The sequence below is a fragment of the Gorilla gorilla genome, chromosome 1, assembly GCF_029281585.2.
Source record: "Gorilla gorilla gorilla isolate KB3781 chromosome 1, NHGRI_mGorGor1-v2.1_pri, whole genome shotgun sequence".
In the NCBI taxonomy this organism is placed as follows: Eukaryota; Metazoa; Chordata; class Mammalia; order Primates; family Hominidae; genus Gorilla; species Gorilla gorilla.
In genome coordinates, this window is record NC_073224.2 from 26,337,843 (window position 1) to 26,351,190 (window position 13,348).

The following is a 13,348-nucleotide window of genomic DNA, read 5'->3' on the forward strand; positions in this document are numbered from 1 at the left end:
TTTTGACTTTGGCTCTGAAGCTGATTCTCTGAGATAAAAAATACATGACCTTCCTTAATGTTTTCCCCCCAATAGGTTGTATTGCTCGTACTGTAAGCTCACCAAACCAACATCTGTTAAGAACTGATGATGTCATCAGTTGCTGTTTAGATCTGAGTGCCCCAAGCATCTCGTTCCGAATTAATGGACAACCTGTTCAAGGAATGTTTGAGAATTTCAACATCGATGGCCTCTTCTTTCCAGTCGTTAGTTTCTCTGCAGGAATAAAGTTAGTATGTCTATGTTTTTTGGTCTCTTTCCTTTCTCATTTCTCATACCTCCACAGAAGACTCTGCACTGCCATTGCCCTTCTTCTCTAACCGTTGTTTGTCTCTCCTGGGCACCTGTCCTCTGTGCATTTTGCCTGTGCCTTGAAGGAGAAGGTAAGGCTCACCTAAGATGGGCATCGTGCAAGGCTGAATGCTTTGTTTACGGACCCCACAGTGTTTAGATGTGGGCAGTCTCCCTCAAACCAGGGTCCTGAACTATTTCAAGGTGTTTTTTTTTAGTTCATTTATTTAGATGAAATGAGCAAGGCTGTTTTAAAAAATACTGCTTATTTTCTTATATTTTCATTCATTTTCCTTTTTTAAGACATAGTTCCTCACCCCATTGCACACCCTCTTATTTCAATAGAAATTAAATATCCTTTTTGTTGATGAGGCCCAGATGGCTTTCTTCAGTGTTCCTCTCCACCTTTATTCTCTTTATTCCTTTATTCTCTGCCCATGGTCAATGGTGCCAAGATGGTTTCCTCACACTCTTTCCTTTTTTGCTATTACCAGAGGGAAACAAATTAAAGTGATAATCCATTGTAGTTCTGCAAATGAAACTTTGATAAATGATGGTCTGTTATAATAAGTAACTACTCTGTCACTTATTTTTATACACACACACCCCTGTACACTTAGAAGGACTCCCTTTGTTTCAGTTATTCTTTTAGTTATAATTCTCCCAGGAATAATTCCTAGTTACAAAAGCATCATATTGAAGAAGAAACAGAGTAATCATGAATATTAGCTATCCACGTACCAGTTACTTTTTCTGATGTATTTATACAAATTATGTTTCTATAAGCTTCTGGAATGTTTTAACATTTTTATTTTTCCTCACTTTTCTTTGCTTTTCTTTATTTTTTTGGACTGGACCTGATACACAAATTAGAAAAAGAATTATGGCCAGGTGCAGTAGTTTGCACCTGTAATCCCAGCACTTTGGGAGGCCGAGGTGGAAGGATTGCTTAAGGTCAGGAGTTTGTGACCAGCCTGGTCAACACAGTGAGACCCTATCTCTGCAAAAGTTTTGTTTTGTTTTGTTTTGTTTTGTTTTGTTTCTTTAATTAGCACCTAGTTTTGTATGCCTGTAGTCTTAGCTACCTGGGAGGCTGAGTTGGGAGGATCACTTGAACCCAAGAGCTGGAGGCTGTAGTAACCTGTGACTGTGTCACTGCACCCCTGCCTGAACAACAGAGTGAGACCTTGACACACACAAAAAAAGAATTACAAGGAAAATGAAAAATTTAAATTTATTTTTGTAAACCCGAGGGCCCCAGGAAATATATATCATTTAACTGTTTCAAAAAGTGTTGTTTAATGGAACTCAGATTAAAATAGTTTTGCTTAAATGAGCAGAATGTATAAAAGATTTTAGTAAGTTCTTTTTCGTTGTTGAGATTGATAAACAATTAGCAATAAGGTTACCTGCTTTCTTCAAGTTGAAGTGACATCAGAATCTCCTTTAAAGCAGCAGTCCCCAACCTTTTTGGCCTTAGGCACCGCTTTTGTGGAAGACAATTTTTCTACGGGCCAGGGCTGGGGTTGAAGGTGGGGATGGTTTCAGGATGAAACTGTTCCAGCTCAGATCATCAGGCCTTAGTTCGATTCTCACAGGGAATGAGCAACCCAGATCCCTCACAGGCACAGTTCACAATAGGGTTCACACTCCTATGAAAATCTAAGGCCACTGCTGATCTCACAGGGGGCAGAGCTCAGGCGGTAATGCTCTCTTGCCCACACAGCTCACCTCCTCCCTTGTGCAGCTTGGTTCCTAACAGGCCGCAGACTGGTACCTGTCGTGGCCTGGGAGTTGGGGCCCCTGCTTCAGAGAATTTCATTAGGAAATTGGACATTGAAAAGTGACCAAGAAAGTGAAAAAAGAATCTAAAAAAAAAAAGAAAAGAAAAGTGACTGGTTTTTTCCCTCATTCCTTGTTAAATCCTGTAATTTTAAGCATATAGATATTTAGATCAGGTCTTTTCTTTATCTGTCGGTACTTTGGGACATTAAGTGACCAGTTATTACGGACATGCACTTCATTCCCATAAGAATGTGGTGCATGTGCTTTTGGTTACTTCTCCAGCAGGTGATGTCTTCACTGACCCATGAATTAACTTAAGCAGGTTTTCTCTTTTGATGAATATGATGTCCTCATGTTTTACCTTTTACAATTAGAGGCCCTTGAATTCTAAGGTGATCACATTATGATGGTACGTAGGGGAAAATGTGGCTTCCGATAAAATACTTTTGTACTAACAATTTTTCCCTAAGATTTTGTGAATTAGAAAACTTTAATGTACACCAGAGATAAAATTGACTCTAACATGCATCCTTTTTAGAGTACGCTTTCTGCTTGGAGGGCGACATGGAGAATTCAAATTTCTTCCTCCACCTGGGTATGCTCCTTGTTATGAAGCTGTTCTGCCAAAAGAAAAGTTGAAAGTGGAACACAGCCGAGAGTACAAGCAAGAAAGAACTTACACACGCGACCTGCTGGGCCCCACAGTTTCCCTGACGCAAGCTGCCTTCACACCCATCCCTGTGGATACCAGCCAGGTACCAAGATCCACTCGAACGGCAATCACTGCTATTGCAGTCATTCTGATACACAGTGGCTTCACACTTGGACCACAACCCATAGGAATGAATTTCACAGTAATACAGTTGTACAGTTGACATGTAGGACTGAAATGAGTCTCATAAAATAACACTTACCTTTACCATGTCCGCTCACTCATTTTCTATTCTATTCTATGTTTTTGTTGTCGTTGTTGTTGTGATGGAGTCTTGCTCTGTTGTCCAGGCTGGAGTGCAGTGGTGCAATCTCGGCTCGCTGCAACCTCCGCCCCCTGGGTTCAAGCGATTCTCCTGTCTCAGCCTCCCAAGTAGCTGGGATTACAGGCGCCCGCCACCACACCTGGCTAATTTTTGTATTTTTAGTAGAGATGGGGTTTCATCACGTTGGCCAGGCTGGTCTTGAACTCCTGACCTCAGGTGATCCACCCGCTTTGGCCTCCCAAAGTGTTGGGATTATAGGCATTAGCCACTGTGCCCGGCCTCTATTCTATGTTTTAAGTAGTTTTCCCAACCCAATAAACTGATTCCCTAATGTACGAACAGATTACAACCTGAGGTGTTAAAAACACTGTTCAAGGTTGTCTTTAAAGTTTTATTAAAATAATTAATATTACTTAGTTTATAAAGTGCATATTATACTTTTCATGCATGTCTGTGTGAAGAGACTACTAAACAGGCTTTGTGTGAGCAATAAAGCTTTTAATCACCTGGGTGCAGGCGGGCTGAGTCCGAAAAGGGAGTCAGCAAAGGGTGGTAGATTATCATTAGTTCTTATAGGTTTTGGGATAGGCGGTGAAGTTAAGAGCAATGTTTTGCGGGCAGGGGTGGATCTCACAAAGTACATTCTCAAGGGTGGGGAGAATTACAAAAAACCTTCTTAAGGGTGGGGGAGATTACAAAGTACATTGATCAGTTCGGGTGGGGCAGAAACAAATCACAATGGTGGAATGTCTTCAGTTAAGGCTATTTTTACTTCTTTTGTGGATCTTCAGTTACGTCAGGCCATCTGGATGTATACGTGCAAGTCACAGGGGATGCGACGGCTTGGCTTGGGCTCAGAGGCCTGACAATACTTTTAAAAATAGGCAATAATAGCAACAGGTGGAACTTAGTGACAAAAATCGTGCAAGAAATTTTAAGGTATAATAGTGTTAAGATGATTTAATATCTGGGGTAATGTACTGCACTTGAAGTAATATCATACAGATGTGACACACACTGATCTTAGAGTGTAGTTCTTAAGCCCCCAACCTTTTTGGCACTAGGTACTGGTTTCCTGGAAGACAATTTTTCCACGAGCTGGTGGGCTGGGGTTGAAGGTGGGGACGGCTTTGGGATGAAACTGTTCTCTCTCACATCATCAGGCATTAGTTAGAGTCTCATAAGGAGTGCGCAGTTCACAATAGGGTTCACACTCCTATGAGACTCTAAGGAGAATATAGAGAAAGATGAGGATGGCGTATAGGAAACGTGGAGTTTTCAATTTCTTCTCATTTCCTTCTTCGATACACTTATTTGGAAGATATTTAGCTGACTTTTGTCTTGGGTATAGATTAAGATCATGAACTCTAGAGTCTTAATTTAGAGATTAAGATCATGAACTCTAGAGTCAAAGTGCCTGGCATCAAGTACTCTTCCCTTAGGGGAGCTGCGCACCTTCTTTATTGGGATGCTTAGAGTATGTTTGTCATAGTTAATAGATACCATATTACTGGGCAAATAGTCACCCAACAAATGTTAGCTGTTGTTCCTCTTTTTCTGTTTCATAGATGTAATGGTGTTCTGAGGTTGGCTATGAATTAAATATCGATTTATATTGATGGTGAAGTAGCTTCAGTGAGGTTGTTTAGATATTCAAAGTCTGTTTCTTAGTTTTTAAAGATCAAAGACATTGCTTCCAAAGTCTGAACTTGAATTAATACCATGCCTCCGAAGCTTCAGTTGCTTAGCAATCAGATTTTTAGCTCCTCAAATCGTATTTCTTGTTCCCCCTTTTAATATCATGTTGTTAAAATAAACACGCAAACATTGTTCATGGCCAAAATTCAGTTTGCATTGCCCATTCCTAAAAGGTGGGAGGATATGTATAGTGCAACCTAAGTTTATAGGAAAAAAGATTTGGGAGACTAGAAATGAACAACTAGACGATATCATGGTAGAAACTTAAGGATTACCTGAGACCCAGATAACCTCTATCAGGGAAAGGGAACAATTATCACCTGCTTCTCGTGGGAATGCCACCTTGTCATTGGGCATTGTGGTCATTTGCCCACTCTATGTGTTGCGAGACTAGCTGTGGGGTCACACAGAAGTGCTTAATCAAGACGTAAACAACCAGTCCCTTACCTTGGGTTTTTTATGAACATTCAGTTTCTTCCTTTTAATGGGAACATGTAAAGATTTTGTTTCTTTTCTGTGAAGCTTATATTTAGAAACCACTAACAGTAACAGAGTAGAGTGTAGGGGAAGACATCAATCACTAGTCAGACATTTATATGCTCAGAGATCCGATGGACTATAATGTGGGCACTGAATTGCCTTTACCTGGCTTATGAATGCTGGCCCAGTTGGTGTAAGAGCTTTGGGATGATTTCTCATTTTAAGTCACACATTCCTTGGTAGTAGCCCCATATCCATTAAACATCTTTTGGTTGTCCCCACCAACACTCCTTTTTTTTTTTTTTTTTTTTTATGGTGTCTCATAAATTGATTTGGAAACCTAAGTTGTCAAAAAAAAAAAAGTACCAAAATTTATTTAAAGAATGTCATGAAGGCTGGGCGCAGTGGCTCACGCCTGTAATCCCAGCACTTTGGGAGGCCGAGGCAGGCGGATCACGAGGTCAGGAGATCGAAACCATCCTGGCTAACACGGTGAAACCCCGTCTCTACTAAAAATACAAAAAATTGGCTGGGTGTGGTGGTGGGCACCTGTATTCCCAGCTACTCGGGAGGCTGAGGCAGGAGAATGGTGTGAACCCAGGAGGCGGAGCTTGCAGTGAGCCGAGATCGCACCACTGCACTCCAGCCTGGGAGACAGAGCTAGACTCCGTCTCAAGGGGAAAAAAAAAAAAAAGAATGTCGTGAAACAGATGGCTTAGAACTTTGTTCTATGATTACTGGTTTATGAGGCAGTTTTATTTAGTTCAATTTGCAGTGAAGACTGTTGGCACTGCATCTTATTGCATTTGTTTCTGTTGTGTCTTTTTTCTTTTTGTAAATTTTAGATCGTGTTGCCTCCTCATCTAGAAAGAATAAGAGAAAAACTGGCAGAGAATATCCATGAACTCTGGGTTATGAATAAAATTGAGCTTGGCTGGCAGTATGGTCTGGTACGTAATTTTGAAATTTATTTTCGGATTCTGTGAATACATCTTTCTGAAAACATAACTTTTTCTGCCTTTTCCTGCTATGGGGTGACATCAATTAGTTAGTTGGATTGATTTTTTTCCCCCTACACATTAGTTTTTGTGCAGTTTTGCCTTACTACATTATTGTAGTTAATGGGGCTGACAGGCATTATTGGCAGGTTCACTGAAGGATGGTCTAGCTGCCTAGACAATGGAAAGTTATCAGTCTCTGGGCTGAAAGTTATATTTTCAAATCAAGGTTAACATATACAGATAATAGGCATTGATTTTTAAGCCACTTAAAAGATCTCAGTGAAATTGAAAGTGAAAACTGAAAATGAAAAGAAGGCAATTTACTTTTCTCTCGCTCATGTTTCTTTTCTTTCAGTTCCAATTGTGTGTAAAAGCGGAGACCTGTGGGCAAATGTTCCTAGTTGGTTTCACAGGTAGAATGAAGACTGAGAAATCATGATTGCACATGCTTCTAAATGATACTTTGCTAAAGAGCTTAGTTTACAACTTAATAAAATTTAGATTTAAAACAACTTCCTGTGTAATCCTAGTGTATATCATATACTTGTTTGTGTCAAAACCATGGTAATACTTTCATTTGTATGATATATTCTAAGTGTCCCAAAGGCTGTAACACTTTCTTATACCTGACTGAATATGGAAATTAATGTATTTACCCATCATCATTTATTGCATTGAGCTCTGAATAAAGAATACTTAATATAACGTTAGTAGTAGTATCATGTGATACTCCACACTACTCAGTAATATTTATATATTTATTCAGTGTTTTGCATTCTCGCATACAGATTATTAGTCTCAAATTGTCATTACAGTGAACTAGGTTGTGTTATTATTTCAGTTGTACTGGTGATGACCTAGTGGAGAGTTCTTGCAGTTGCTAAATGCCTTGGCAGGCATCACATAGCTAGTGAGTAGCAGCTCCAAGACTGGAATCAAGGTTTTCTAAGACAGAATTTAGAAAGTGACTGCAAGTCACTATAAGGCTTGCTGAAGCATGATCAGAAAATGGGATGCTTTTATTAACTAAATGATAGTTAGACATTTGTTACACCAACAAACACTTGGGTACCTAGTTTTGTGCTACATTCATCAATTTTTTTTATTTTTTTGCTATAGAATTTCGCTCTTGTTACCCAGCCTGGAGTGCAGTGGTGTGATCTTGGCTCACTGCAACCTCCACCTCCCGGGTTTAAGCAATTCTCCTGCCTCAGCTTCCCAAGTAGCTGGTTTTACAGGCATGCACCACCACACCCGGCTAATTTTGTGTTTTTAGTAGAGACCAGTTTCACCATGTGACCAGGCTGGTCTCGAACTCCTGACTTCAGGTGATCTGCCCACCTCAGCCTCCCAAAGTGCTGGGATTATAGGCTGGATTACAGGCATGCCCGGCCTCATCAATTCTTAAAATTGAAGGACATGTATAAATGCTAAATAAAAGACTGGACCATCTATTAGTCAGTAGGAAGAGGGATGCTACAAATGTGTAAGTAATCAATTGCCAGAGGAATTACAGGCAGCATTCTCCAGAAGTTTCAAAAATAGGAAAAGATGATTAGAGGCCAGGAAGATTTTTTAAAAAGTTCCCATTAAAACAAACAAACAAACAAACAAAATGTAAAACTAACAGCAAAACCCCATATTGTAATAGCAAATATTTCAATAGGCTTCTAAGATGATCTCCACTGCAAACTCCCAGTAAGTTCACCTAAGTGGTTATGTTTTTCAGTAGAACCTTAGGTGTGTTTCTTCTTTAAGAACTGACTAAAATATAAAGTCTCACTATTATTGATTCTTCCAGTTACATTTAGTTCTGGTTGATAACATACATCACATTCCTGCCATGTTCAAGACACTCTTTGGGTTTTCAAATATTAAAGGATAATACAGTACCGCGGGGCCTTCTTGCCCGCAATTGACTCAAGTTATCCTTTGCTGGGTCTGAGGCCAGTTGAGGCAACACTGGGCTTGATGTACCTCTGGGGGAAACACTGAGCCCTTGGTCTGCTGCTGTTGTGTTAGCACCCGCACCTTTCCTGATGCAGGAGGTGTTCTCTCATCTAATGTATGATTTGCAGTCTGCTTCTTTTCCAAGACCTTCCCTGAAACTCCTTTTTGTGCAGTAGTTATAATCCTTGACCTTGTGATGTCAATTATTCTAGATTAAGATATGTGCCTGTTACTATGCTAATTTCATAAATTCATTAACATTTTAAATGAGGTTTTGAAGTATTCAAGTGTATTTTTCTTTGGAGCAATTTATACTTAGCTACCCAGCATGCTGGATTTTTTTTGAAGAAGAAGTTATCATTACTTTGGGATATATTTCCCAGGAGTATGGTGCAAGGGCCCTATTTTATGGAATAACAAGGCAGATCTGTCTGTCATTTATTCATCCCTTTAACATTTATTGTATGTCTACTATTTGCCTGGTGTGTTTAGTACTGGGGACCCAATTTTGAAAAGACCTTGACTTTTAAGGTATTATGTTTGCCTTCTTGGCGCTTCCTGTTTAGTTGAATGATTGGTAGGCAAACAATTACAGAGTAGAGAAGTAATATTTAGCTCTTCCCAGGGAAATCAGGGAAGGCTTCCAGGAGGAGGTAAATATTTGATCCAAGACTGAGAGATGTGTACAAGATAGCTGGCAATCAGAAAGCATGACCATGTAGTAGGCAGAGGACCTGGCATGTGTAAAAGCGAGGAGGCAGAAGAGACAGGACATTAGCCATGACCTTTCAGTAGTGCAGTGTTGCAAGAGGACACCTCTGCTGTGGTGCGGAGAAGAGGTGGGAAGCCAGGCCATGTATGCAGGAAGTGTGTCACAAAAGGCTTGGGAAGGAGATGATTATATTCTGTAGGGGGCTAAAGAGCATTGAAAAATGCTTAGCAGGAAGGTGACAGACTTATGTCTGCTTTCAAAAGAAGCTCTGCTGTGAATGTGGAAAAGCAGAGAGCCTGGAGGCAGGAAGAGAGACAGGGAGAGGGCACAGGTACCTCAGGTGAGAGGCGACTCAGAGCCCGGCAGTGGGGATAGAGAGACGTGATTCCAGGAGATGTTTTGGTGTTCACGTACGGGATGTAGCAGGAGAAGGAAGGGAATCTGTGCAGATTTCTGGTTTCATTGAGACACTTGAGAAGATGATGGTGTTGGTTATTCTGGTATAGAGAGTAGAGACAAAGTGGAGATGACCTAAATAGGGAGATTATTTGTGGGTTCAACACATTCATTTTACAAATGTTCATTTTATGTTCCGTTTGTAGGGTTAGAGATTTAGAGTTTAGAATAAAATTACATAAGTCAATGTCATTTTCAAAGTTCTGCAATCAAATAAGTATATCTAATATATGATTCTATATAAGTCTTGTTCATTCATAATAATGACCAGGAGAAAGGAATAAATACATCGTTTCTAACTTGGTGACTGCTGAAGACTTAAAAAAAAAGCTCACTCATGTTTCTATCCTTCTCATGTGGCATTTATAGGACCTGGTAATGATGCTCATGAACTACTTTGTTCCCTGACAGCATATGGCTGCCATCTAGGTGCTGCCACGGCATTAATGCCGATGCGATTTAGGTCTCTGAGAAGATAACAAACCTAATTACTAATGCAAGGAGAAAGAACATCTTTCTCATTAATTCATTCCTAAAACCTTGCATTTAGTTTAATGTGATTGCTAATATACAGTTTCAAGAATTAATATAAAAACCACCTGCATATGATGCTAATGGATTTTGTGAAGGTAGTAGGGTGATTTGTGAGATCAGGAGGTAACATGCAGGGGGTAAAAGGAACAGCTAGAACCACCTCAAAGTGTTTATGTCAGTCAGTCCTGTCGTTAATTGATGTCTGTAATCAGTTTGGTTCTATACAGGAAAATCACTATGAATTAAAACTAAGTAATTGCCACACCCTTCTTACACAGGATTTATTTCAATTTATAAAACGTGTCAAGTGCCTAGGACATACCAGGCATGTTTAAGGTGTTTGGGACACATCAAAGAACAAAAGAGACCAAAATCTTTGCATTTTTGATCTTCTAATTCACGGAGACAGACAATAGCCCAATAACTCAATAAATGCAATCTGTTAGAAGGTGTATGGACCAAAAAAAAAAAAAAAAAAGAGTAAGCTGGGCAGGCAGACTGTCCTAATTAGACAAGTGGGCAGGGTAAACCTCACTGAGAAAATAAGATATAAGCAAATGCTGCAAGGAGCTGACTGAGTGAGCCTGTGGGAATCTGGGGTAGAAGTCTGCATGGCGGGGGTTCATGGAAGCTCTGTCAAACAGAAGGGAAGGAACGAAGATAATGCCAGCTTTTACCAGTGACCTCAGATACTCACTGCGCCTGAGAGGTTGTGGGGGCAGCTTTGTGGGGGTAATGATCTGGGTGTTTCTTCTTGCCTTCTGCCTCCACTTTCTACCACACAGTTGAATTCCATTGCTAGTGCCTGCCATTGGAGACTATTTTATGTCAATTTCCTGTCCTGTTTCAGGTTAGAGATGACAACAAGAGACAACACCCATGCCTGGTGGAGTTCTCCAAGCTGCCTGAACAGGAGCGCAATTACAACTTACAAATGTCGCTTGAGACCCTGAAGTGAGTTTCTTAACTTTTTCTATTTTCCAACCTGCCTTCCCTGAAAACAAACAAACAAACAAACAAAAAACAGGTATTGATGATATATGTTAATTGAGCTGTGAAGTGATTTTTAATTCCAGCTAGAACTTTTTATAATGCATAAGTGGATTGGATCAGTATTTGTTGAGAATAAGACTTTGACCCTGTTAATTTATGTCCTCTTGTTCTACATCAGTATTTTGCAAAGGGTGTCCTACAGATGTATATGGGTATTATGGATGATGAGGATTTTGTGATCTGATAGGATACAGGTCCACAGAATGTGGGCTGTGGACCGGGACTGTGTCAGCCACAAATTGTTACTAGTTTGTGACTAAATAAGATATTAAGAGTAAGTGTTTATAAACTTCTATACCAATTTAGGGAAGCAATTTTACATATATTGAATCTAATAATTTAAGAAATGTGAGGTCATAGCCTATATGTCTTCATTTTGAAAATTCAGTTTTCTCTAACAATTTTATTGTATTATATCAGGAAAAACCACAATAGACCAAATATTAAAAGAAAATTAGTTCTTCACAATAGGTAATTTGAGAAGCACTGATTTAATATATTTCAAATATGCTAAATTCAAAGAGTTAAATAATTTAAAATTTTTTGCTGATGGACTTTTCAGAACTTTGGGGTGAAGTCTGTTTATGGTATTTCCTAAACTGATTTCACCATAGCAGCCTCTTTTCAGAGCATACCTATGAGGACTATTTATCTGAGCAACATATCTTTGGTTTTGTTTTAGTTTTTTAAGGAGCCAAAGTCAGCTGGGCATAGTGACTCGTGCTTATAATCCCAGCCCTTCAGAAGGCCAAGGCCAGTAGATGGCTTGAGCCCAGGAGTTTGAGACCATCCTGGGCTACATAGTGAGACCCCATGTCAACAAAAAATATGAAACTTATCTGGGCATAATGGCACACACCTGAGTCCCAGCTACTTGGAGGCTGAGGTGGGAGGATGGATTGAGCCTGGGAGATTGAGGCTCCAGTGAGCTGTGATCACGCCACTGCACTCCAGCCTGGATGACAGAGCAGGACCCTGTCTCAAAAATGATAGTAATAAAAATAAATTTAAAAGGAGCCAGAGTCTTACTATGTTGCCCAGGCTGGCGAGCAACGGCAATTCACAGGCTGGATCATGGCGCACTGCAGCCTCCAACTCCTGGGTTCAGGTGATTTTCTGGCCCAGTCTGGGTATCTAGGACTACAGGAGCTTGCCACTGCATCCAGCCTGAGCACATATTTTGAGAAAAGCTACTGTAGAGTATTTTATATCACCCAGTAAAGGCAAATTTGCTTTTTAGTGATTGTTGCCAGTTGACCTCTTGATTTTGCCTCTTACCTTTGCAGACGGAATAATGGGACTGAAATGGAATAAAGGAAGGAATATAATTTCGAATTTTGATATAGAAAAGTAAAGAGAATATTTTGCAAAGCCAGTAGCTTTACTCTTGTCCTCCTTCCATCCTTGATGTCCTATAGAACTGGATTTGTTCCAATAGGTCACTTATCCTAATATGTTATTATATTATGTACAAAACTATAGTCCTTTTTGTTTGTTTCAGTTTTGCTAAGAGTAGTAAGGAGTTATTTCCACTGAAATTATTTTACCAGGGACCCGGAACATAAAATTTAAACCGCATTTCAAATTCTAGAATTTGGACTCGGGTATATAGTCATGAGCTGCCTAACAGTGTTTGACTCAATGATGGACTGCATATATGATGGTGGCCATAAGATTATAATGGAGCTGAAAAATTCCTATGACTTATGACATCATAGTTGTCATAACATCCTAGTGCAACGCACTACCTTTTCTATATTTAGATACACAAATACTTACCATTGTGTTACAGTTGTCTACAGTATTTGGTGAAGTAACATGTACAAGTTTGTAGCCTAGCGGCAATAGGCTATATCGTATAGCTTAGGTGTGTAGTAGGCTCTACGATCTAGGTTTGTACAAATATACTCTATAATGTTCACATAATGATGAAATCGCCTAAAGACCCATTTCTCAGAGTATATCCCCATTGTTAAGTGATGTATAACTCTATATCCTCAAGGATGCAGATTATCATGTAAATATATTAGGCATAAGATTGAGCTTAGGGTCTACTAGGAACTTAAAAGAAAAAGCAATATATACACATAAAGTAAATTGAGAACCTAAAGGTTAAAAATGACAAGGTTTGCTTGTAATAAAGAATGCATAATGAGCCCTATGTCCTGAGTACGTGGATTCAGCATCTCTGATCTTCCTTTGCGCTCTTGACATAAGGCTTGTATATTTAGCTTAGTAATTCATAGCAGCTCATTATTTCTTCATCTTTTACAACAGAATGTTTTATTGAAAGGTCAAGGTCTAACATAATTTAAATTTGCAGTGCATTCCCTATTATTTTAGCAATTGACAGCTAAGCCAGCTATAGCAGA

General features: G+C 39.5%; 1 protein-coding gene across 3 annotated transcripts in view; it reads left to right on the forward strand.

The window, feature by feature from the left end:
* The window catches only part of RYR2 (ryanodine receptor 2), a 790,171-nt gene that overhangs the window by 457,897 nt on the left and 318,926 nt on the right, over positions 1-13,348 (forward strand). For all 3 annotated transcript variants that reach the window (XM_063708024.1, XM_063708025.1, XM_063708026.1), the window contains exons 19-22: positions 76-268; positions 2,654-2,870; positions 6,116-6,220; positions 10,774-10,877. In XM_063708024.1, coding sequence (XP_063564094.1) covers positions 76-268; positions 2,654-2,870; positions 6,116-6,220; positions 10,774-10,877 — 619 coding nt within the window. The remainder of the gene's footprint in view (positions 1-75; positions 269-2,653; positions 2,871-6,115; positions 6,221-10,773; positions 10,878-13,348) is intronic.